The following is a 27,397-nucleotide window of genomic DNA, read 5'->3' as shown; positions in this document are numbered from 1 at the left end:
GTCATGAGACAGTGGTTCTGGGTGCAGTCTCGCTCTCACTGCCCCAGGGACATGCCGCTCTTCCTGTGGCTATGAGCTAGGTCAGTTGGCTGGTGTGGGTCTGTGCCCCTTTCAGTATCTCTGCCATTAGACCAGGAGGTAACAGGTAGGGAAACAAAGTCCAGGGCTAAGCATGATTAATGTTTTCCTTTTTAGAATCTAAAACAGGAGATAAACCAGCCAAACTGGGGTTAAGAAGCTGAGAGGAACAGGGCCTTTCACTGTTGTCTTTTTTAACTTACAGAAAACTCATTCAGAAGAAAGGAATCAGAAATTAGGGAACTAAAAAAGGGAGACATGCGGGAATATCTTATTTTTCTTTAAGAATATTTTCTATTTGTTGAAACACATGTCATACAAATTGAGGACTAATCTCAGTCGGACACTCTCATTGGCCCTAATTTACATTAGTTGAGTTGAGTCCATTGGTAGAGTTGCACATTTTGACAAAACACCAATCACACACTCCCAGAAAAAAGAAAAAAAACAACTGTAGGGCTGCGAACACGGCTCTAAATATTTCTTAAGGTTCTACTAACATTAAAAACCACTGCAGTTTCTTTCGTGGTTTATTATGATATCACCAAATCCCCTCCATGTATTTATAGCCTTGTAAGTCATAATTACCAATCATTTACTCTAAGACCATAAATGCTTTTTGGTGACTTAACGGATAACTAACACTGTTAGTCGATGGATGAAGGTACTGCTCATATATGGGAAAATTTATTCTAGTCCAAACTTTAGGAGTTCATCTGTCAGATATTTTATGCCTCTATTCTTTTAATGATTCATTTACCTGCATAATATTTGTATTCAGAACTGCGGTGTTTCTAGCCAACGGTAGAATGCTCAGCTGAATTATCTTTTTCTTTCACAGCATAACAGAGTGGAGCACAGTCAAATTGAAGATGGCCTTCACTACACTGTCAGAATTAGATTGTCTGGCAAATGATCCAGGCCTATTTCTCAAACCCACATGTAATGTTCTGACTACCAACGTGCCCGTAGAGTCATTAACAAGCATCCTAAAACATGCTGTACATATTTAAATGATTAGGAGAGGAGTATGGATGATGAGGCTGTTTCTAATGGTGCTTCAGCTTTTATCAATTATGCAATGCAACACAGATGTGAGCCTTCACCTTTGTTTTTTGTGTGCTGCTAAAGTGCACTCCCTTTTAAAGCAGTGTTTATTTCCTTTTATCTAGCTTAAGCTCAGTGCTTGGGCAAGGGGGTTGTTCCAATGCAGACAATCCGAAGGATTCAACCTCGGCAAATCACCTTTGGCGAGGCAATTTCTGAAGAAGCTCATTTTACCCAGGACTCAGTTGTGCAACGTTATGCAATAACTGTTTGGGGCCAGTTGGTAGTAATAACAATTACTGTTTCCCTCACCCTACTAAGATCTGTATTCAGAAATTGCCGAGAAGGCCGGGTGCGATGGCTCACGCCTGTAATCCCAGCACTTTGGGAGGCCTAGGCTGGCGGATCACCTGAGGTCAGGAGTTCGACACCAGCCTGGCTAACACGGTGAAACCCTGTTTCTACTAAAAATACAAAAAATTATTCAGGTGTGGTGGTGAGTGCCTGTAATCCCAGCTACTCGGGAGGCTGAGGCAGGAGAATCACTTGAACCGGGGAGGCAGAGGTTGCAGTGAGCCGAGATTGCACCATTGCACTCCAGCTTGGGCAACAAGAGTGAAACTCCATCTCAGGAAAAAAAGAAAGAAAGAAAGAAAGAAATTGCCCAGAATTGAGACACTGAGGTCCCCAAGCCCAATCAAGGGGCTAGGTATCAAACCACTGATAAGAGTCTGAGCATCTGGAAGGTAAGATTCATGCCTTTACTGTTCCTACAGCATTTCATCCTCTGGTGCTCAGTTAACACTGTAACTGACACACGAAAAGGGCAGGTGCATGGTGGGTTATTTTCAGACTTCACATCTGTGTGGCAGTTACACTTCTGAGCCTATAGATTAATTCAGCACAACCGGTTCCAACCCTTTCTAGCTTGTTGTTGACACGAGGCTTGCATGGTCTCAGAAGGTCTCAAAGCTATCAATAACCTAGGTTAGGCTGTTGCCCAAGAGAAAAGCCTCAAAGGAAATGACTTAACTGTGGTATACACTAGCGGTACTCAAGTCAATGTTAGGTGGTGCATGGATAAACATATTTTTTATTTTAAGGATTATATATTTACCTTCACCATTAATTATAGCAAGTGATACAGGTTTTCCATTTACAGTGATGATATAAAATTTCCTACTTAAAGTTCTTTAAATTAAAAAGCAATTAATTTAAAGAAAAATTAAGTAAATAATAAAACAGTGTTATTGGTATGGCAAGAACTATAAAGTTGCTTTATAAATGACTAAAGTCTAGGATATCCTGATTTAAGGCTTAAGAGTTTAATAATGCTACCATGTATCAAGTGCTTTATGGCACCAGAAAAATGTCCATGAGCACCTGGGATTCTATATGTTCTTAAATCCTACAATATCCCTATCAGATAGATTTATTATACCCATTTTACAGATGAGAAAACTGATACTCTACAACTTGCTGAAGGGCATAAAGCTAGAGATTGGGGATCCAGAGTGCTAGTCTATGTCTGCCAGACTTTTAGTCCCTTACCACTACATTATGTTGCTGCCAAGTACAAGATTTAAGGTCTAATCATCCATCCATTCATCCAACATACATACGGAGCACCTATGATATACCTAACAATGTCCTGGATTAAAAGAAGGGGGCCCTCATTTCCTTCCCTTCAAGTAGCCTAATCTAGTAAATGGCAGATGAGATCTTGGTCAGAGGGGAAAAAAAAAGGGCTTCTCATCTTGGGCTTCAACTCATGCTCAAGGAGGCAGGCTACATTTTGGCCAAAAACAATATGCAGAACTCCCTACTTAAAAGACAAAACTCATAATCTTATAAATATTTAGAATATTTATAAGTGAATATTTAGAATATTTTATAAGTGAGCAGGAGACTGATTCCTATAATAAACACATTGCTGTTAAAAGAGGCAAAAGGCTTCCAAAAGAATCCTTAGGCAAGTCTCATTTTATGAAAACCCTATATATAAAAATTAAGCCATAGAAAATGTGTTTCCATTACAAAACGTGCTCCACTTTACCAAAAGGAGTTTCAGTAGGGCTTCCTACTGTTGTGAGCTTCCTTGGAGCTTTCTAAAGAGAAAGTAACTACTGAAGACATTACTGTACATAGTATTTCCATGCTGTCCAGACAGTAGAGAATGAATATTACCTATTGTCTCCTGTTGTCAAAATTTATAATTTGAAAATATAAAAGAAAAATATATGAAATAAGACAGTCATGCCCTTCCTTCCTACACATTCATGAAAAAAGAAACCCTCCAATCTGAAAGAGGAAACCCACCAACCAAGCGGGTAGACACACATCATCCTTGTTTTCCTTCTTCACAGCATAATGGTTCTGTATTCTTAAAGGAAATCATCCAGCAGTCCTTAACAAAGAGTTCATGGACCAACTTCAGGAGGGGGCTGTTCATGAGTGTCCTCAAATGTCATTCAAATTTTGTGGATGTAAACGTTTTCTGGGTAGACAGTCCATAGGGTTCTTTGGATTCTCAAAGTCATCCATGCTGCCCTCCCAAGTTATAGCCCCACTAGACTAGGTGACCAACCACCTGTCCTCCCTATCACATGTGCATGAACTATTAGGAAAATACAGTAAATAAAACTTAGCTGAGATGCCTGAGTGGCTTCTTGGGGAGAACAGTAACTGGTAATTGGGCATTTAAAAGGGTATATCATAACCTTTAAAATCATCATTAATACCTTTCAGAATCAGATGAATGCTATGAATGGTCTCCCAAGAAAATGTGTTTACATATAAAATTCTGCATGCGGATTTTGGCAGGGGGTAGCATCTCCACAAAACTTATCCATCAGTTCTTAATTAAGATCCTATTACTCAGGTTATTTCCCAGCAGAACATTTAGGCACTTGACATGTAGCCCAATTTATAGGTTTTTTTTGAAGGTGGGGTGGGGGAATAATGATTCTCAGTATATCTCCTGCCAAACACTGAACCTATTAGGTGTAGTACAGATTCTAGATAAAATTGCCCTACCTTCACTCATCAAACAGAGATGTGACAGAAGTTTTATTCAGCCACAAAGTTCTGCCCAAGGTGAATTCTGTGATTTTGTGAAATCCACCACTAACATTGCCTTCAGGAGAAATTGTTTTATATGAAACAATTTGATTAACCACACTAGCCCCATTTGCAACCATGAATATAACTAGGCAAAAAGTTGACATTTTCATGGAAAAGTTCTATCATTTGCAATCTAAAATTGCTAATGTTTTCCCCTAGCTTGTAGGTTGTACCCTAAGAATATAATATGAAAATATTGCAGTGATGAATCATGGATAGTGAATGAGAGGATAAATTATTAACATTGTGAGCTTCAACTGACAGCCTTTCATTGCCAAAGCAGACATTTGTAGGCCTGGACAGTCTTCATAATTATGAAGCAAATGAAACTGAATAAATCAAAATAAGAAAGAGCCTTCAACTCCTCAGAACACTTTCTGGATGGAAGTGCTAGAGCTTTGGTGGAATATTAGGAATTTTGACAAGGAATATACAATATACATATTTCTTCTGTTAACCAGACAACCTCAAAATGAACCACTATGCACTTATCAGAGACAACAAAAAGGTCAGTATTTAACATCAAGCACAGGGTTTCTATTTGGAAAGCTGGGTTTGAACTAAGTGTAAGTTCCTAGTGGGATGACTAGGCCTTTCAAAAAGAAGATCTAAGTCAGAGCTGACCACAAGATTCTTTATTTCTAGTAATATCCTGGTAGAATAGGAAGAGTAGTACATGGGATGGGAGTCTCCTCATTCATTCAACAATCATGTGTATGAGACTACTACCAATGAAAAAGAGGTCACGGCCGGGCGTGGCGGCTCACACCTGTAATCCCAGCACTTTGGAAGGCTGAGGCAGGTGGATCACAAGGTCAGGAGATCTAGACAGCCTGGCCAAGATGGTGAAACCCGTCTCTACTAAAAATACAAAAATTAGCCAGGCGCGGTGGCGGGCACCTGTAATCACAGCTATTTGCGAGGCTGAGGATAAAAATTGCTTGAACCTGGGAGGCGGAGGTTGCAGTGGGCTGAGATCACACCAATCCACGAGAATCCATCTCAAAAAGAAAGAAAGAAAAAGCGGTCACAATGCCTACTCTTTTAAGTTTTTACAATGTTGTTCACAGGCAAGATGTACTCACGCAACCTTCATCCAAGCTCCTGGAACACTGCTTACGCCTTCATCCATGCACTGGCTAGACTCTACCTTATAACATAGTTGTAGCTGTTTGCCCTGCTACCTGTGAGTTCCTTCCTTCCTACACATGCATGAAAACCAGAAACCCTCCAATCTAAAAGAGGAAACCCACCAACCAACCAGGTGGACAACCTCAAAATGAAGGCCGTAGTTGAGGGCAGTGACTGGGTCCCTTTCGTCTTCATATTCTTTCTATGGGCAAATATAGTGCCCTGGCCTTATGAAGCATGAAACGGTGATTCTACTTCAAAATAACAGATTGGGCTAAACACTGCATTTGTCCAAATCTCTCTAGATCAGCACTGTCCAATATAAATATAAAGTGAGACACATACATTATTTTAAATTTTCATTAAAATTTCTTAAAAGGTCAAATTACAATAATATATTTTATTTAATCCAACATATCAAAAATATTATTTCAACACGCCATCTATATAAAAGTCATTAGAGAGATATACATTCTTTCTCATACTAAGATTTTAAATCCAGTGTATTTTGCACTTCCAGTACATCCAGTCTGCATGCTAAATATATAACAGTTAAAATGCCAAGACAGGCCGGGCGCAGTGGCTTGCGCCTGTAATCCCAGCAATGTGGGAGGCTAAGGCAGGTGGATCACCTGAGGCCACGAGTTCGAGACCAGCCTGGCCAAAATGGTGAAACCCTGTCTCTACTAAATATACAAAAATCAGCCAGTCATGGTGGTTTGCACCTGTAGTCTCAGCTACTCAATAGGCTGAGGCAGGAGAATTGTTTGAACCTGGGAGGCGGAGGTTGCAGTGAGCCGAGATCGCACCACTGCACTCCAGCCTGGGCGAGAGTGAAACTCCGTCTCAACAACAACAACAAAAAAACAAGACAATAAAGTTATGCTTAACAAAAAAAATTTTATACTGCTTCAGTTTTTTATTTTAAACTGAAATTAGTTAAAATTAAATATAAAACCCAAATTGTCAACTGTAGTAGCCACATTTCAGATGCCCAATAGCTATTTGTGGCTAGTAGCTACCATACTGGACAGCAGAGCTCTGCACTACTGTTAAACACTAAAATGCACATAGTAAGTTCCTGTCTTTTCAGAAAAACAATTTAAAAGGCTGAGGTGGGAGGATCACTTGAGCCTGGAAGCGGTTGAGGCTGCAATGAGCCATGATCCCAACAGAGTGAGATCCTATTTCAAAAAAACAAAAACCAATTTACACACAAACACACACAGATAACTGGAGGAATACCCGCAAATTGTTAGCAATTTATTATTTCTGGGAGGAGGAGTAGGACTGGAAAGGAGGTGAAGAAGGATTTTTTACTTACATTTTTAAGTGTGTTATATAAAAAGTAAAATTAAGGAGAGAAAGATTGAGATGTCACCTTTTCTTTAAATACAGACAAATGTAGTTACAGTTTGAGAGTGATAGGGACAACTTAGATTTCTTTAGATAAGGGCCACCAGAAAGGCGAAGGAACTAGAAATCACACTGTATAAGGAATGTGAGATTGAGGTTATTAGTGTTTGACCTGGAGAAGGGAAAATTGGGAGTGGGGACAGAGAGTGCTGAGGAGGCCTGGAAACTGAAATGAAAATATTTGAAATGCTATCAAGATAAAGAAAAATGTGATTTGTGCCATGTTGTTATAAGAATAGAACTGGAAACAACAGTATACAGTTAATACAATTGTTTATGCTATAAACCAGTGGTCCCCAAACTTTTTGGCACTAGGGACCGGTTTTGGAGAAGGCAGTTTTTCCATGGACTGTGTGGGATGGTTTCAGGATGAAACTGTTCCACCTCAGATTATCAGGCTTTAGTTACATTCTCACAAGGAGTACCCAACCTAGATCACGTGCATGCAGAGTTCACAATAGGGTTTGCCCTCCTATGATAATCTAATGCCACGACTGATTTGACGGGAGGTGAAGCTCAGGCAGTAATGTTCAGGCAGGCTACTCACTTTCTGCCGTGCGGCCCAGTTTCTAACAGGCCAGGGGCTAGTACCAGTCCACAGCCCGGGGATTGGGGGCCCCTGTTATAAACCATATAGTCAAATTTATTTTTCAGAAGTAAGAATGTCTAACAAAGAGATGGATAAAAGATGTAATGGGACTATCTCACAAAGTAATAAAAATTCCCAGTCATTGAAAATATTAAAAAGTCAACTAATCAAGATTTCTGGGCCTGGTGCAGTGGCTCAGGCCTATAATCCCAGCACTTTGGGAGGCTGAGGCGGGTGGATCACTTGAGCTCAGGAGTTCGAGACCAGCCTGGCCAGCATGACGAAACCCCGTCTCTACTAAAAATACAAACATTAGCTGGGCGTGGTGGCAGGTGCTTGTAATCCCAGCTACTCAAGAGGCTGAGGTAGGAGAATCACTTGAACCCAGGAGCCGGAGGTTGCAGTGAGCTGAGATTGGGCCACTGCACTGCAGCCTGGGTGACAAAGTGACAGCTTGTCTCAAAAAACAACAACAAAACAAAAAAAGATTTCTGCAAAGGGCATTGAAGAGATAGTAAGTGTAGTAAAGATGACATTACTAAAATCTTGTAACTAGATTATCTGTAGTTCCTTTCATCCCTGAGATTTTATTATCCTATGATATACATCATTATCCTAAATGCATGTGTGAAATATCACTAATGTTCACATTCAATTCCCCTCTCCTTCTAAGAATGCTATAAGATCATATATCCATCCCCACCTCCTTTAAGTCAAGACATGGTCATGAAATTAATCACTTCATTGATTAATGAAATGTGAGAAGCGATGCATGTTACTGCATGTTATTAATGTATGTATTAATAAACACTTAATTGCCAGTACTCCACTTGTGCCTGTTTTTTCCCTTTCTGCGTGAGCATAGAAGCATGTGTTGGTATGGAGGTCCAAAGCAGGGCCACTGTAGAGGGGAAAACTGCTCTTAGAGTCCTATGTACCCCACACTGAACCGTATATAAACAAGAAGTCAGTCTTTGTTGTGTTCAGCTATTGAGGTTTTAGAAATGTTGCTACTACAGCATCCTTTAGGCTATTCTAAACTTGAAAATTCTTACTCATAACCTTCAAGAGAAAATAACACACACAAAACCTGGCACATCATAGATTGCTTTTTTTTTTTTTTTTTTTTTTGAGATGGAGTTTCGCTCTTGTTGCCCAGGCTGGAGTGCAATGGCACGATCTTGGCTCACCATGACCTCTGCCTCCCAGGTTCAAGCGATTCTCCTGCCTCAGCCTCCCAAGTAGCTGGGATTACAGGCATGCACCACCATGCCAGGCTAATTTTATATATTTAGTAGAGATGGATTTTCTCCATGTTGGTCAGGCTGGTCTCCAACTCCTGACCTCAGGTGATCCGCCTGCCTCGAAGTGCTGGGATTACAGGCCACTGCTCATGGCCCATAGTTTGCTTTCTTATGGAATAAATAGATACCACAAGGACAAAAGAGATTTCCAGTTGGGATGATTTCACAAACACACAAGCGTTTTCACACACCTACTCATGCACATCCAATAAACCACAAGAACACCAGTTCACAGCCAGAGAAACATCAGAGGAGCTCAGCAATACACATGTTTTACATGTGATCATCCAAAGTACATTCTGAATTCCTGGCACGAAATTTTCTAGCCAACTAGCATCAGCTGTTAATCATGATCTAAGAGTGATCAGAGGAAGTAAAAAGCAGGTCTGTAGGACAATACACACAGGTAAATTTTAGCATCGAAATGCATATATATAATTTTATTTTATTTTTATTTATTTATTTATTTATTTTTTGAGATGCAGTTTCGCTCTTGTTGCCCAGGCTAGAGTGCAATGGCGCAATCTTGGCTCACTGCAACCCCCACCTCCCAGGTTCAAGTGATTCTCCTGCCTCAGCCTCCCGAGTAGCTGGGATTACAGGCATGCGCCACCATGCCTGGCTAATTTTGTATTTTTAGTGGATACGGGGTTTCTCCATGTTGGTCAGGCTGGTCTAGAACTCCCAACCTCAGGTGATCCACCACCTCAGCCTTCCAAATTGCTGGGATTACAGGCATGAGCCACCGTGCCCGGCTGAAATTTATATTTTTAAAAAATCACATTAAAAACTTCAAAATTCCTACAGAACTGGGATCATGGCTCACTTAACCCTCAATCAATTTCAATGTCTTATAATAGATAAGTGTTTGTGAATTAAATAAAATGAAATAACATACTACTGTAATCTCTGTCTTGGTATTCTTTTTATGTTGCATCTACTCACTTTGCTTTCTTGAGTAAGGGTTTACCTTTCTAAAGGAAAGGGGAAAGGAAACTAATATTGTTGACCAAGTGCTCCCACTGTGTGTTGGGTACTCCTATAGATGATCTAACGTAATCTTCCCAAGTCCTGTGAGACAAAACTGTGAGATGGGTATTGTTAACCCTGATTTATAGATAAGCAATCAAAGCAGAGTGAAAGCTTTTAAGGCCATACAGTTTATGGAGCAAGGACTTCAATCCAGGTCCATCTTACTTTGTAAAGTTCATGCTCTTTCCGCTACAACATAACTGACTACTGAGGTTTAGTACAGTGGTAAAAAAGAAGCTACCCTAAAATGGCAGCTTCTGTGTTTGCTCATTCTTCTAAATCTTTGATGGAAAACATTAATACAAATCAATGGGAACCAAATGAGCATTCTCAATTAAAAAAGAAAAAGAAAAGAAACCCAGATACAGGCCGCACATGTGAAAAGCCTGTATCTTTATACACACAGCCATCACGTGATAGTTAATTAGCCAGGTAACTATAGGTTTTTCTCTGCTAGAAAAGTATATGTTTCATCGTGCTTTGAACTCTGCCTTATTATCAGCTCTGCTATGAAAACAATGTTTTATTTCCTATTGAGAGAATAGGCCAGGCATGAAGCATTGTTTTTGTAAGGCCTAACAGAATACTTTCTTTGTGAACAAAAGTTGTAGAATGAGTAGTTGGAAGATGGAGAATATCTTCCGCCATAATTAGCAAGCAACCATTTTAAGGGAGGCGAAGATTAAAACGGTGTGATTGCCTAGAATAAGCAGCACTAGATGTCGTGCTACAATCATCTTCTTAATAACCTGTCATCTTAAAAAAAGATTACAAACAAGCCGATAATAATAAAAAAAAAAGGTAAGGTGGAACAAGTCCAATTTGGATTTATTCCCTGCATATTTTTGTCACTACTATGACCCTGAAACACGAAGAAGATTCCCTTGAGAAAGGCATTAATATGTACCACTATTAAGATGTAAAATGTCCATACACACACACACACACACACACACACACACACACACACACACACACCTACAACACCACCTACAATCCTCAGGCTAGCAGGATAGCTTCAAGCATGTTCACGTGATCTCTCAATGTGTTTTCTAGAATGAGTGATGGATAGATGACTACTAATTAGACCAAGAATAGTTAGCAAACTAATACCCCAAGTAGCTGCTGCTTCTACAGGGTACCAATGAAACAGCCTCTCCACTAGAGAGTGTCTTAGGAAGTGCTCTAAAAGAACTCAAATCAACCTTCAAATGCGCATAGGTGTCTCAAGTAGACTAAGAACAGAGAACTCCAGAGATTTCAGGAAAGTCTGATCATAAAAGCCGCATGTTTACTTAACCTACTAGGTATAGCTTTGATGTCTGAGTGCTAACACTATAGAGTTAAGACTGTTATTGGGAAGATAAGATAAACACATGAAAAAAGATACTGCATTATATTGGTAGGTATAGAGTAAGGTGATCAATAAGGTGGTAGAGACACTAAATGTGATAAGATAAGAGCTCAATAAAGCAGGGCAATTCCTCTGAGCTGGAAGGCTGAGAAGGGCTTCAGAGGCTTAAACAAGTCTTAAACGAAAGGCAGAATTCCCACAGGTAAGACTCCTAGAAAGGCTATTCCAAGAGTAGAAAGGCATGAGCCACTTAAAACACACTGGAGAGTTTGGAAGGCAGGGGACTGAGTATATGTGGTTAAAGAGAAAGAAGACCAGGCAGTTAGACTAGTTAGGCTAGGGCAAAGAAGGTTTACGAGAGGAGATAAGGTAGGGGATAGGTGTCTTAACATTCTGTGTGCACTTTGAACCAGCGATCCCCCCCTACAAATGTATAAAGAAATAGTCATGGCTATGTGCATAACTACAAGAGTTTTATAAAGTTTGTGGGAATCAGAAAGAGCTGAAATGCCCAACGATAATTAAAGTATGAAACATCTCTGTAATGAAATATTCAGCAGCTGAAAAAAAAAAAACCCAGTATAGGATATTTTACAATATGGGGGCATATTTATAATACCTCTGTACAAAATTAAGTATGGGAAGGTAGATTCCCAAACAGTAGATTTTATTTTTATGAGGAAAAATAATATCCATATAAATTCTCACTGATACATGCATTCATATACATTGGTACATATACAAATACTAACAGCACTTCTGAGTGGGAGGAAAATAGGCAACATTAATTTTTCTGCTTTTTATTTGTCAGTAGTGCCTATATTTTCTAAAACAAACATGGATAACATTGGTAGTAACAAAAAATAACAATAATGAAAGTTACTTAGTGAAAAAGAGAAGAAAATGGAGCCTGGAAGTTCACTGGATACTCCTGTAACATTTGTATTTTATCCCGTAGGCATGAAGTTTGCAAAGAAACAGGGATCCTAAGCGGAATGCCAATATTTAAGGTCAGAAGTAAAAGATAATAGAAATAGTTAAAAATTCAAAAAGCAAGTGGGGCTGCCCAACGGAAGAGAGTTCTAGGCAAGGCACAGGCTCTGGGGTTTCAGGGAAGAAAGAAGCAATACCACTTCATCCAAGCACACCAAATGAAAACACACAGTGAGGCAACTAGGAAAAGCCTGAAATCATCAGCACTATTTGCTCAGCCCCTACTGTGCATGAAGCACTTCACGAAGTCTTTGAAAACCCACTATTATTCCAGTCTGTCCTAAATAAATACATTTATTAAAATAAGCTAAAAGTCCAAACCTCAGCTTTCCTCTGCAGTGACCTGCATAAACTACAGACTTAAACACACAATGTTACAGAAGAGGAGTGAATCTGGCATTTAGGAAAGTTAATGTGTTGTAACAGAACTTCAGACTTAAAAGTACTCTAACAGATTAAACAAACTGTTCAAAAGAATCAGTGTCAATACCACCGAGTATTAAGAGTAAATGCACAAATCAGATACCTGCTCACAGAACCCACTGGAAAAACCACATCAATTCACATGTAGGATATATCTGCTTTGTGTTCCAAGATGATGCTATCATGATAGCAGCTGTAATAATGGCTCACTGTCAGTAATCATACAGTGGCTAATGAGGTGAGAGGTAGAAGGCAAACAAAAACATTTTAGAGTTATGACAAAATAAAAGCATCATGCACCTCCAACTGAAAGGGGAACTGCTGAATCAAGCCTCATTTTTATTTTATTTATTTATTTTTGGAGACAGGGTCTCACTGTGTTGGCCAGGCTGGAGTGCAGTGTGGGTTGCCCAGGCTGGAGTGTAGTGGTATCATCTTAGCTCACTGCAATCTTGAATTCCTGGGCATAAGTGATTGTCCTGCCTCAGCCTCCTGAGTAGCTGGGGCTACAGTTGGGCATCACCAAACTCAGCTAATTTTTAAAAATTTTTTGCAGAGACAGGTCTCACTATGTTGCCCAGGTTCCTCTTGAACTCCTGGCCTCAAGCAATCCTCCCACCTCGGCCTTCCAGAGTGTTGGGGTTATAGGTGTGAGCCACTGTGCCCAGACAGACCTCACTTTAAGAGCACATCTGAGGTACAGAGTCAGTGTTGCATTCTCAAAAGATATTTGAAAGACCATGATGGTCGGGGCCAGGCATGGTGGCTCACGCCTATAATCCAAGCACTTTGGGAAGCTGAGGCGGGCACATCACGAGGTCAGGAGTTCAAGATCAGCCTGGCCAACATGGTGAAACCCTGTCTCTACTAAAAATACAAAAATTAGCTGGGCGTGGTGGCACATGTCTGTAATCCCAGCTACTTGGGAGGCTGAGGCAGGAGAATCACTTGAACCCGGGAGGCAGAGGTTGCAGTCTGCAGAGATCGCACCACTGCATTCCTGCCTGGGTGACAGAGCAAACCTCCATCTCAAAAAAAAAAAAAAAAAAAAAAAACACGGTGGATCAGATGGGTTTGTCCTTCACAATAGACCCACTTTTATCACCAAATGCAAACAGAATTACTGGTCTAAGTTTGGCAATCTATCAGTGATAATGAAAATTTATGAGCTTGTATGAAGCCAAGGCTGCATAAGACTTGCTTCCAGTCAATCCAAGGTACACAGCAAGAAACTAAAGGCATAGCAAGGAATAGGACCATAAATGAATTTATTCTTTCATCTTTTGATTATCTTCTCATCAGATGGCAATCTCTACAGACAGTTCTTTGGGAAATTAACATTTCAAATTAATGAAGCTAAAACAAAATTATGAATTCACTGTCTTATCCATCACGGTCTTTTTTTGTGGGGGCGTGGGGGGTGATGTGGACAAAGTTTCGCTCTTGTTGCCCAGGCTGGAGTGCAATGGTACAATCTTGACTCACTGCAACCTCCGCCTCCCGGGTTCAAGTGATTCTCCTGCCTCAGCCTCCCAAGTAGCTGGGATTATGGATGTGTGCTACCATACCCGTCTAACTTTGTATTTTTAGTAGGAAACGGGGTTTTACCATGTTGATCAGGCTGGTCTCAAACTCCTGACCTCAAGTGATCCACCTGCCTTGGCCTCCCAAAGTGTTGGGATTACAGGCGTGAGCTACCGTGCCCAGCCTCCATCATGGTCTTTTATCATAGATATGGCTGTAAAAAACCAAAATGCTAGAAAAAATAGACAAAACAAAACAAAAACAAGAACAGCTTAAGTCCAAGAGAACAACATGATTAAACTATCACATATGAAAATTTAGGGAAGACTTGCAGTTTTTATATTATTTGGTTGGAATAGCTTAAACAAACTCTCAGACACCAAGCTGGTCTTCAACTGTAGACCGTTACTGAGGCAAAAATCAATTTGGGCAAGCCCTATCCTAAATGCTAGAGTAAAAAACTACAGGAACTACAGAAGCTCAAAAGGCACAACATTGATATTGAGCCACAGTAGCTGCCATATTAATTAACAACGATGTTCATTAGATACTAGTCTACACTTAATATTACTGTGTATAAAAACAAACAAAAAAAAATAGGTACCTAAACTTCAGGGAGTGTAGTGGCAGAATATTTTCCCCCTTTTTGCTCTTACTTATAAAAAGGCCAAGGCCATACAGCTCTAGAGAAGAGTCCAGTAGTTTTGCTAATGTCATGTTGTATCTGGAGGATGCCAAGCCAGCTCCTTAGAGTTCTGGCCATGCGTAATGGATCACTGGGGCCTTTCTCTAGAATCTACTCCTATTCTGGCTCTAGGATTCTTAGTAAAAATGAGCTCCTGCAATATAAATGAGTTAAATGGTATAAAAAAATCACCTCAGCTGGGCATGGTGGCTCACACCTGTAATCCCAGCACTTTGGTAGGCCAAGGTGGGCAGATCACGAGGTCAGGAGATCGAGGCCATCCTGGCCAACACGATGAAACCCCGTCTCTACTAAAATACAAAAAAAATAGCCGGATGTGGTGGCGCGCACCTGTAGTCCCAGCTACTCGGGAGGCTGAGGCAGGGAAATTGCTTGAACCCAGGAGGCAGAGGTTGCAGGGATCCGAATCCAGCCTGGTGACAGAGCAAAACTCCATCTCAAAAAAAAAAAAAAAAAAAAAATCACCTAAAGTGTATCCTAAGATAAGTAACCGTGATGGTGAGGGATTCTGAAAGCACATCTTAGGGAAGAACTGAAAAGAGAGGCCTGACGACTGTTAGAAGGAAAAAGAGGAGAAAACAATGTTCATGAAGGCCCCTTCCAGCCTGACAATTCTATAAAGAGTTTCAGAAAAGCATGATGCAGATTCTTGTACTCCATTACTCCTTTTGCATACATTGTATCCTAGAGGTAAATACTGGTAGCCTGGATACTAAAAATAGCACAGAAAGTTCCAATTTCACTTTTTTTCTACCTCTGCCCTGACATCTCCAAATGGAAAAGTAGGAATAAATTCTAAAATTCTACAAACTTCTTTTCAGCTGATGGTCCATCTTCAGTCCGTCATCAGAAGAAGAAATGAACCTGGAATTCTAAGAAGCTTTCGTGGCTGCAGGAAACACTAGAAAATCCTCAGGTCAACAGTAATTCCAAATGAAAGGGTCTTAACTTGGATTGTGCCTTCATGAGTGATGGCAGTACAAGTACCTGGGCAGCATTATCAATGACCAGCTGTTGATTGGCTCAGACTTGGTTAGATTTCACAAAGACCTCTTTTCTAGCAGGAATAGCCAAGATGGCTGAGTGTAGACAGCATAAATGAATATTACTTATTTGAGCCACTTTTATTCACTCATTCTACCACTATTGCAAGGCAATATTCAACTATTTGATTAGATGGTCAAGCCAAAATTTAAATTTCAAATGAAATGAATAATCTTATTCCTATGTGTTATAACCATATGTATTCCTAGTTTCTTAGAAAACATACTGGGTTTGACACAGTGGCTCACACCTGTAATCCCAGCACTTTGGGAGGCCAAGGCGGGTGATCACTTGAGTTTAGGAGTCTGTGACCAGCCTGGCCAACATCGTGAAACCCCGTCTCTACTGAAAAAATACAAAAATTAGCTGGGCATGGTGGCGGGCACCTGTAATCCCAGCTACTTGGGAGGCTGAGGCAGGAGAATTGCTTGAACCCAGGAAGCGGATGTTACAGTGAGCCAAGATCGCACCACTGCACTCCAGCCTGGGCAACGCAGTGAGACCCTGTCTAAAAAAAAAAAAAAAAAAAAAAAAAAGAAAGAAAGAAAGAAAGTGAGAAGATATACTGGTAATAAGCTGTTCTAAAACTCTGAATATCTTGGATGCAGATTCTTGTACTCCATCAAAAGTCCTTTGGGTTGTCACGTTATAACGGCATGAGGCAATCTCTTGAAGAGTCATGTGGGTACTTGGAGAGTATCTCCTCCAATGTTAATTGGGCTATGATAAAATTCTTTAACGAATGCATGGTTAACACAACAATATTGTCAGAGAGAAAATCCTTTGGAAAGTATCTTTACAAGTCTTTGCTAAGTCTCGTATGTAATTAGTTTCCATGTTGAACTTAAGGATACTATAAAGGCCAAATTATTATTATTATTTTTTGAGACAGAGTCTCACTCTGTTGCCCAGGCTGGAGTGCAGTGATGTGATCTCTGCTCACTACAACCTCCGCCTCCTAGGTTCAAGCGGTTCTCCTGCCTCAGCCTCCTGAGTAGCTGGGACTACAGGTGCATGCCACCATGCCCGGATAATTTTTATATTTTTAGTAGAGATGGGGTTTCACTATGTTGTCCAGGCTGACCTTGAACTCCTGACCTTGTGATCCACCCGCCTTGGCCTCCCAAAGTGTTGGGATTACAGGCGTGAGCCACTGCGCCTGGCCCAAATTCGTTTTAGTTAGAAGGTTGTTCTGTAAGGATTCTTCATGATATTCATGAATAGTATAGTGCAACAATATATTATTTAAGAAACTTCTCAAGTTGCAGTGTTAAGAAAAATAGTAGACTTAGGCCAGCAATCCAAGCAACAAATACCTTCAAAAGACTCTTTAATATACATACAAAATTTAAATCTAGAAAGGAAGGATTGTCCCAGTAAGAAGGATGTCTTCCAAGCCTAGTAAATTCATTAGCAGTGAAAAGTCTCTATGACAAGATGTCAGCATTTAGCATGCTTCTTACAGACATTTATATTGTTTTCTTCAACAAAAAGTGAGAATCCTTCCCATGTCCACATCTCAGGAAGCTGCCTGACATATCAAACTCAAAAGTGATCTGAAACAACCATTTGCAATACGAGGCCTCCAGAATCTCCAAGCAAAAACTACAGCTAATTTTTAACCAAGAGTATTTGAGAGATCCTATACAACTGGCCACTTATGGCTCAGTTTATTTTGACAGAATTTTCAGGAGGATAAAAGTTTATAAAATATAAATATATATTAATATATAAATATATAAAATGTTTATGTTATATGGTATATATTACATACATTTATTATTTGAAATAAATATATATTAAAATAATAGTCATATATAATATGTATTTATATATATACATATAAACAAGCAAAAACCTGAAGGACTTTTATAATAGTTTTCTATTGAGGGAGACAGTAATGAGAGTAAACCCTGTTCTAAATTACTAGAATGTGTGTGTGATTAGGGAAATTCAAAAGGGACAAATAAGCTAACCTTGTACCACATGGCTCCCTATCATACAGAACCTGCTTCTGATAATAATAATGTACTAATAATATCACTTTAGACTTCAGTATCACAAATGTTTCCATAGATATTAACTAATTTGTTCTCAGTTGGTCTTCTCAAAAATCCAATGAGAAACAGCCAGGTACATATTATTGCCCATTTTAGACAAAACAAAGCTGAATGTATAAACAACATATCATTTAAGAAACTTCTCAAGTTGCAGTGTTATGGAAAATGGCAGAGTGAAACCAGCAATCCAAAGTAAAATATAAACAACAAATACCTTCCAAAGACTCTTTAATATACACATAAAATTTAAATCTACTTTGAGCCATTTGGTTGAACAGTTGTGTTCTTTTCATGTCACCTTAGAGTTGTATAATAATATTTCACTTTATCTCTGCAGCAATGATGTGAGTACAGATATTTTATTTTATATTTGAAAATCTCATTGTATTTTATCTTTTTTGTGGCTGAGAATTAAGAATTCATTGCTCTCATTAATAAAAGTTATTTCTCTTCACTGAAAAAAAAACAAAACAAAAAATACATACACATAAAATTTAAGTCTAGAAAGGAAGGAAGGATTGTTCCAATAAGAGGCATGTCTTCAAATCCTAGTAAATTCATGAGAGCACTCAGGTAAAAAATCATACAGTGTCTTCCAGTGACTTTTCCAGTGTTGACAGATCTACATGTAGAGCCAAGATTCTCCTGACAGCCCACCCTCTGCTCTTTTAACCCCACCATACTGTTGACTCCCAAAAAGTACAGTGAAAGTCCCAGCAACAGAAGAAAGGGGGAAGCTACTCTTTCTCAATTTGATGGGACAGATTTAGAAACAGAAATTGAACTGAGGGAACCCCCATCATTAAATTCAGCCAGACCCCCACACATAATCTTTGGGTCTTTTTTCTCAGTTTCAGCTCAGACTCCTCTATCTTTTCTTTCTTTTTCTAAAGACACATTTGGAGATGAAACCATTCATAACTGCCCATCCACAGACAGTTTGTGGCAGCATAATTGACAATGAGTCTGCTGCAAAAAAATGAAAATGCTGTTTTAATAACCTTGGCCTAAAATACATTCTGTTGTATGCCTCAAAGGGCTTCAATAAAAAGTCAACCTGTAGAGACATATTTTCTTGGCTTAAACAACAATCCAAAGCATATAAATGTAGTCCAACTATAATGACATATTTATAGGCCAATAAAGCTTACACTGCAGCTTTCATACTTTGCTTAAAGGAACTCTGTAAGAATCAGTGTTACATAAAATAATTTGATTTTTTTTTCAAACTATAGCCCAAGGAATAAAAAATGCAAGTTTGCTATGTTTAACTGATAGTGTTTATATTCCTTACGTGCTAAAAATTTCGTAAAATGAAATAATTCTTCATTTGACTACTTTCAACTGCCATACCAAATATGGGTATCAAGTCCACGTTATTATAAAAGCTAAGTACTGTAATTCTAAAGACAAAAATAAATAACTAGAGGCTTGTGTGGTGAATGATTTAATCAACCCAATTCTTCTGGAAAAACAGGTTCTTGTGTTCATTATGCTTATGAATAATACATTCCTTAACCCTCCTATTTTAACATAGTTATTTTTCTTTTTTTTTAAATAAACTTCAGTATGAAACAGTCTGAAAGAAGGTAAAATATCTCACTGAGTAAAGTCATAATTTGCATTGGTTTCATATTGAACTTTCTTTCTTTGAAAAGGACAAAGAGGAGGGAAGAGAATGAATGCACTTTACCACATTTCAGAAGTGTTTTTTAAGATTATTAGTTTTTCCACTATCCAGATCTGTAGTTTTAGTCATCAACCATTAAAAGTCTAAAATGAAAATTCTAGAGAGTTTTAAAAAGCAGAAAGATGACATCCTCAAATATTGTCTAAATGTGCTCCCTCAAGGGGGAAGGGGATACAAAAAAATGAAAGAGTTGTGATTTGAATCAGAGCATTTATTGGAAGCTGCCATGTGGGGCAGAGTTTCTCTTTGTGGAGTATTAATTTGTTGGCAGACACACATTTGTGAGAACATTCTTGTTTTTTTTTTTTACTATTCAGAGAGAGACAGGAAGTGACACAAACTGGAATTAAAGCGAACTTATTCTACCTAAACACTAAGCAAGAAAAGTGCTTTAATGAGCTTTTATATTTTAAAATCCCTTCTCTAAGAACCAATCTAATTATTTTGTTATTATTCATGTTTCAACATTATGAAATAACTCAGTTAAAAAACGACAACATGTTGGAGTTTTACTTTATCCATAGAAAGGTGAGATCTTTCCGTTCTTTGCTTACTTCCACCAGAAAAAAAGGGGGTGGGCCTCAAATAATCTCACAGTTCATCTTCTTTCTTTGGTAAGAACAATGAGGAGTTGGAAGGGTTCTACAGAAGGAAAAACCTAATAAGTGTGTGAATTTCCATTAACAATGTGGTATTGGAGGTGGTTTCAGTGTGACCAACAGAAAAGGAGATAAGAAAACCACTGCGGAGAAAAAAGTACAGACAACAAATATTTTGATGTTATAGAAGAGGCTGAAGAGAAAGTTGTGGGGACAGGAATGTGTACAGAAAATGACACCCCCTATCTCCTCAATATAAATCCTGACAATGTAGACTTACAAACCTTAGATTAGGCAGATAATGGAAACTCATTACATTAAGGAAAGTTTTTGTTTCTCTTTCCACATTATTACAACACAGTGTGCATTCCAATTACAAAAGCTATTTGTCTCAAATTCCCCACAGTTCATAGCAACTGAGTAGAATTTCAAGGCCCTAAATTCTATCCTTAAAGGGGTATTTTACATTAAAAATTTTTTAAGTACATGGTGTTTCTTGTGCCCCAGGAGAGAGCCTCCCAATCAACTCTCCTGTTGATCATTTTCCCTTCTTCAGCACTAATCATAATGCTGTCTCCAAAATGAGACCAAAACAAACAAACGAAATCAGACTCAACCTAATAACCTTTTTTGTTTTGTTTTGTTTTGTTTTGTTTTGTTTTGTTTTTGAGACAGAGTCTCGCTGTTGTCGCCCAGGCTGGAGTGCAAAGGCGTGATGATTTCGGCTCACTGCAACCTCTGCCTCCCAGGTTCCAGCAATTCTCTTGCCTCAGCCTCCCAAGTAGCGGAGATTACAGGCCCCTGCCACCACACGTGACTAATTTTTGTATTTTTAGTAGAGATGGGGTTTCACCATGTTGGCCAGGCTGGTCTTGAACTCCTGACCTCAGGTGATCCACCTGCCTTGGCCTCCCAAAGTGCTGAGATTACAGGTGTGAGCCACCGTGCCCGGCCAGGAACCTTTTTATCAATACACATTCCTTGGCCTTTCCTTAGTCCTACTGAATGAAGAATCTAGAAAAGCTGGTCTCAGTAATCAGTATTGTTTTTTAAATTTCTTTCTTGAGTCTAATAAGCAACTAAATTTAAAAACCACTCATCTAGATTTTCCAGGCCAAACCACCTGCAAATACTGTGAATATTCACTATAAACCAATTTCTTCTGGAATCAACTGCAAAAAGGTAGAATACGGACCTTCTTTTTTTTTAGAATCCAGGAGGATCAACCTTTTATTTCTTTGGGTGGAATTAAGAAATTAGACTTATTTTCCTGTTCATTAATAAATTATCCATTTTAAACACAATTTTAAACATAAACCTTGCTATAAATACTCTTGTTTATATGTGTGACATCAAGCTTAACCATCTACACATCCTTTTGTCCCCTGTGGGTTTCCTGTTTAATTTTTTATTAGTAACAGTATATTCCATAACACACACACACACACAAAATTAAACAAACAAAAGAAAGGTTTTAATGTTAAGGAAAACATAAGACAATGGTAATACAACTTAGATCATACATTAGGAAAGTAACACAACAGATGTATTATTCAGCATTACCGCAAGTCATAAGACTAGTTATTGTGTGTTCACAAAACTGGGGGGTGTAACAGTATATATAGGAAGACTATCAAAAAACTCTTTGGCTTTAGAAGGAAAACCACTAGTCTGATAATTTTCTCTAAATGTGCAGGTGACAATCAGGCTGCCATATCTAAAATGTTACTGTCTGACATCAACCAAAAGATGCCAGGAAACTGTTGATAGTTAAACTCAAACTGCAAGAAAATATTAATGCTATTCCCAAAACACAGCACAGCTCATCACAAACCAGGGTCACATGAAAGCCACAGTCAGTTACTGGTGTTATTCAGTCTCTTTATGCCAATTAAAATAAATTGCCTAGGTTTGTTGTAATAGTTAAGTTCTGGGTTTAAAAAAAAAAAACCAGGAAGTTGTCACATTAAGGCATAAAATAGGACTGCAAAAATCAGCATTGTGCGCAAATGAAAGAAAAAGATGCCTTAATATGTTAAAGTGCAGTTCCTCTTTGCCTAAAGAGGAAATAACTAGTCTAAATCAGAGGACAACAATTTTCGTCTTGAGCAATGCTAGGAGAATAAATCAGTGAATGATACGGGAATACAAACAGAAGAAAAAAAAAAAGCAATGAAAGGACACACAATGTCACTGGAGAAGAAAGTGTTAAGAAAAAGCAATAGAATTAATTATGAAGCCCCTCCTTTATGCCAGTCAATGTGCTCTACCCCTTCTATCTCACATCTCACAATAACCCTGTAAAGTTCCCCTATTTTTTAGATGGGGAAACCGAGGCTTAGAAGTTAAATTATTTGCCTAAGGCCATACAGCTAAGTAAGCAGCAGAGTTAGTATGTAAACACCAATCAGCACAACTACTCCAAAGCCCAAGTTCTCCTTTAAACTTGCAGTGGAAGAGGGAAGGAAGCAAAAAAAAAAAAAAAAAAAAAAAAAATATATATATATATATATATATATAATTGATGGTACCACTGAACACTAAAAGATCAAGCAAACCTATGCCATTGGTTGCCAACCAGTGGATCCCCTGGCTTGACATTGTTCTCTTGCTCCACATTGAGGAACTCATCCCTTTTCCTCAGTTTGTTTTCCACTCAATGTAAAACATGAAATTGGGACATGGTGTTAATAGATGTCATACTACATACTTATAGCAAGTATTTAAACTCTTTATTAATTCAATTTTAGGTGCTCTAATTAAATTGTATGCCTTGACATCACACTGAAAATTGTTTAGAACCACTGTATCACCCCAGCACAAGGGTCCATACATAAAAGGTCCTTTGATCCAACAGGTAACACTCATCCCTTACCCATCCAGTCATCTCTCCATCCATATTCTTAGGACCATTTGAGGTTAAAGAAATTTGAAATACATTTATATATAAATGATAGCGTTTCCAGAAAAATCTACAACCGAAAAGTTACTATATACGCCCACACATTAGATTTAAAATTACAAGTCATATTTACCCAGGTCTGCCTTCTCCTTGAGAACGTCTTTGAAGTTGAGTCCACTGTTTAGGGTTGACTGCCTGTACTTCAGCAGAGCTTCCTTCTGTCCATTCCTTCCCAAGGCCTCAGTTTTCACTGGTCCAGCGTGGAGGCCACATCTCCACTTGGAGAAATCAGAATGTACCCACTTGACCAGGTCTTCAAGCTTCACAATCACCTTTTCGGAAACAGCAATGACTTCATCCTACAAGAGGTGGTTGGGGAAGAACAAAAAATGTTATTTATAGGTTTGAGGGAAATGATCCACTCTCCACAAGGCCCATCTGAAATGCCATGTGAGTGGTTTAACCTAATGCAAGGAGACTGTGTGCATTCTGGTGACACAGAATCTTTAGTAACTCACTTCATTTCAATGGTTTTTCACTGCTAGTTGTTTAGTTAAGGAATAATTTTTATGTTTGTTATACAATTAGAAAGTATCCAAAAATAGGACAGTAATTCTAATAGCCATTTTTAATGTTGGTTGCCCAAGTTCACACTCTACCTAGCTGACCACTTGGGTGAAAGCTAGTTTTTAGGTGTAATTAATTGCAAATGTAAAAAGTGAAAGCTAGATGACTAATGGTGAGCCTGTCTCTACATAAATGGTCTAAGTAAATCTAGGATTCTTGGAACTCTGACTCACCCCCAAATTCCTATGTTTATGGTACATTTTCCCTTGGCTTATACACAAATATTGAATTTAACTTTTGTCCTAAAAATTAAATAAAACTGTGATGTAATCCCAAAAGAAATACTTCATAAATGTTATGTGCTTCCCACTGAAAGAAACTTACACATTCTCATGTTTCTCAAAAACTTTGTAAGCTGAGAAATGAACTGATTTTTTCTTTTAATACAGATGGGGTAGAGGGTGAGAGGGTGAGTGAGGAAAAAGTCTTTGAATTTAAGAAAAGTAGTTGAAATGCAAGTTTCTCCTCTGGATCATAAATTTGAATGTTAAGCATCTCTAATTGCTTCTAGGAAACAACCAACTTTTCTGACTCAGAATTAATTCAGCAAGATCTTTAATAGACATCCATACATGGCACAAAGGGAGGCCCCTTCACCCGAAGATTCTTTGGAAAAGGCTCAAGAAGATCATCTCACTGGGTTTTAAGTTAAGTTATTTAAGCATTTGACATTTCAACTTGAACTGACTTCTTTCATTTCTTTTATTTCACATTTCTGAAGAAAGCTTGGCTATGAAAACCCCTAAGATTACAAAATCTTAGAAATATTTTTGACAAACAACAACAGGAAGATGTCTCAAAGCTATTAAACAAAAGGAATTCACAACTGATTTTGGCTAATTTTGCTGTTAAACGTGACTTTTTCCTCCTCCCCCTGCCCCACCGACACACACACACACACACACACACACACACACACACACACACGCTTCTCCAATTCGAACAAAAAAAGGTTATTAGGGTAAGCTTCACATAATAAGAAGCCCTGGGTTGAGGGTTTTTTGTTTTTTTTTTTCTGATGTTTTAAGGTAGGATCTAAAATTTCAATTTTCCTCATTGAGTTCCAAGCTGCTCCTGAGAAGAAAGTCTATTAGGCAGCAGTAGAGTAACAAATACTCTATCAAAAATGAAAAGTAAAACTTTAGTAATGGAATCCTTTCCCTTATCATGATTAAATATGAACTACCACTAAATGGGAGACAAAGTGGAAACTGTGTTTTTATCGTGCGCTCAAGAAAAAATTTGAGTACTTTATAAACAATGGGGCCCATTACAAAGTACCATTTCAACGGATGATTTCCCTCAGATTCACCACACCATCCTCTTGAAATAAAAGATCTGTAGTTGTCATGCATTTTATAGCTATTTCATGGTGATTATTAAATGTCAGAATAAAGTCAGGCTAGATATTGTTTCAAAGCATATGGGAACAGCTTCTGGACAGGTGACACCAGAAATCAAGTTTAGAATGTACTGGAAAATAATTAGGTGTATCAGTCTCAACATTAGTAAAGAGAGAATTTGGCAACATTTTGACTAAATACGGTTTCCCAGAAGAGACAAGTTTGTAGATGAGTGTTATTTTCAAATAGCTCTCTGATCAAATGATTATCATTTCAATTACTAGTTGCTTCAGATCTTTTCCAAGAAATGGCATGACTATCTCTGGATGGCTTACAACACCCTCCAAACAAATAGTTTATTAACCAAGAGAAAATACTATCCTTATGATGTCATTAATGAATAAACCCATCTTTTATGATTCAGTCTATAGCTTTTGTCCTCCCTTTTTCTCCCTCTCTCAAACAGATCTTTCATGAATACACACACACACATAAAAACAAATGCAGGAATTCACATAAACATGCATAAGCCATAAACCCAAGTTTGGCTTAATTGTGAAACCACCAGTATGTTTTACTGTGGATTCACAGAGAAACTGGCCCTGCAACATTGTCAAATGCCATAGAAGGAAATCTGATAAGGAGAGGAGGGGGAAACAGCAAGCCAACACCCCCCTCCCACCACAAGAAAACAAAAACTAGCCAACATATATATAGAAAATGTCTCAGGAAACATTACTTTGTGCACACAATGGCATAAATCACATGTTCGCATTTACTATTCTGAGCAAGTGCTGACTAAAGTTCCTAATACTCACCATTCTTGGGCAAGTCTCTATGTCTAAGAAAAGAATTTCAATAAGCTCATCTCATGATTACATTAGCTCTCTGCAAACTGAGAATTAGCACTGGATAAATATTGCTGATTTACTCTAATACAACACAAAAGGAACACAAAGAAATACACTTTGTTATTCTATTAATGTACCTTGGCTTTTCAATTAACCCAGCTCTTAATCAATATTTATGTAAGCTGTGTTGAGCCACGTTCTAAGTCCTTATCCTCTTTCGTCATTGTTTTAAACTGCCTATTTCTGTAATTTGGATTTAGTTTCTACCATTGTCCAAAAACAGCTCATTTAATCATAAATCCTCTAAGTCAAGAGGAGCTCACCCAGTCAAGAAGTCACAAACCAGTCAGCCCATGTGCATGGCGGGCCCTTCCAAGTGTTCTAAAACTTGGAAAACTTTAGGCAAAAATACCCAGACCTCAATCTTCTCTCATAAAATAAAATAAAGGCCAAAAAAATCAAAATAAAAAACAGTTGAAACTGATAGAAGCTGCCTTCTTCAGACAAGATGTAAAATCCCCACCATTCCCTATTGCATTGTATTCAGTCCAGTTTTCCCTTAACTATCTGGCCCCCGTGGGCACCAGACATTTAAACTTGTAACATTGATTTAGTTCACCTTTCTCATTTTACTGATGAGGACAGTGAGGTTCAGTGACATGTCCAAGAACCAACTGACGGCAGGACTTGAACAAAGATCCAGGTTTCCTATCTGCCAAGACAGCATCTTGGACTCTGCAGCCAGATTGCTTGGGTTCAAATTCCAGCCCCGGAATTTACTTGCTGTGGAACACTGAGCAACTTCTTCAGCCTCCTTGTACTTCAAAGTTTTTTTTTTTTCTTTTTTTTTTTTTTGTAGAAAGACAGTATAATAATTCTGTCTGCCTTGTCCAGCAGTAATTGCCAGGACTCAATGGGTTGATACAAATGAAGTAGCATGTCAGAATTAGCTATCATGATCATTGTTATTTCTTCTCTACATTGGTGTTTTCCAAACCGTGGCATGCAGAGATGATTTTAGATGGTTCACAGGTAAACTTTTAATTTAATTTAATTAATTTATTTATTTGAGACGGAGTCTCACTCTGTAGCCCAGGCCGAAGTGCAGTGGCACGATCTCAGCTCCTGCAACCTCTGCCTCTCAGGTTCAAGCGATTCTCCTGCCTCAGCCTCCTTAGTAACTGGGATTACAGGTGCCCGCCATCACGCCTGGCTAATCTTTGTACTTTTAGTAGAGACATGGTTTCACCATGTTGGCCAGGATGGTCTCGAACTCCTGACCTCTGGTGATCTGCCTGCCTTGGCCTCCCAGGGCGCTGGGATTACAGGCGTGAGCCACCGCACCCGGCCCAGAAATAAACTTTTAAAATGTATATTAAGTTTTTCATTGCTTATTTGTTTTGTATTTACTATTTATGGGAAGGTGGTACTGGTTTTCTATTTATAGGAGATATAGCAAGTTTCCTCTTTAAATAAATTTAAGTTTAAAAAAAGGGCTAATTTGAACATAGGCATTAAGTAAACACAGGGAACATGTGGATATAGCCAGAAAAATAAAAGT

The 27,397-nt window shown here is 38.6% G+C and overlaps 1 protein-coding gene across 3 annotated transcripts in view; it reads right to left on the bottom strand.

The window, feature by feature from the left end:
• ARID5B (AT-rich interaction domain 5B) overlaps window positions 1-27,397 on the bottom strand; it is a 196,293-nt gene that overhangs the window by 133,288 nt on the left and 35,608 nt on the right. For all 3 annotated transcript variants that reach the window (XM_001165696.7, XM_054659654.2, XM_063781829.1), the window contains one exon: window positions 23,149-23,374. In XM_001165696.7, the coding sequence (XP_001165696.3) occupies window positions 23,149-23,374 (226 nt within the window). The remainder of the gene's footprint in view (window positions 1-23,148; window positions 23,375-27,397) is intronic.

Source organism: Pan troglodytes, chromosome 8, assembly GCF_028858775.2.
Source record: "Pan troglodytes isolate AG18354 chromosome 8, NHGRI_mPanTro3-v2.0_pri, whole genome shotgun sequence".
Taxonomy (NCBI): Eukaryota; Metazoa; Chordata; class Mammalia; order Primates; family Hominidae; genus Pan; species Pan troglodytes.
Note: the sequence above shows the minus strand (reverse complement) of the source record. Positions and strands in the feature narration are given on the sequence as shown.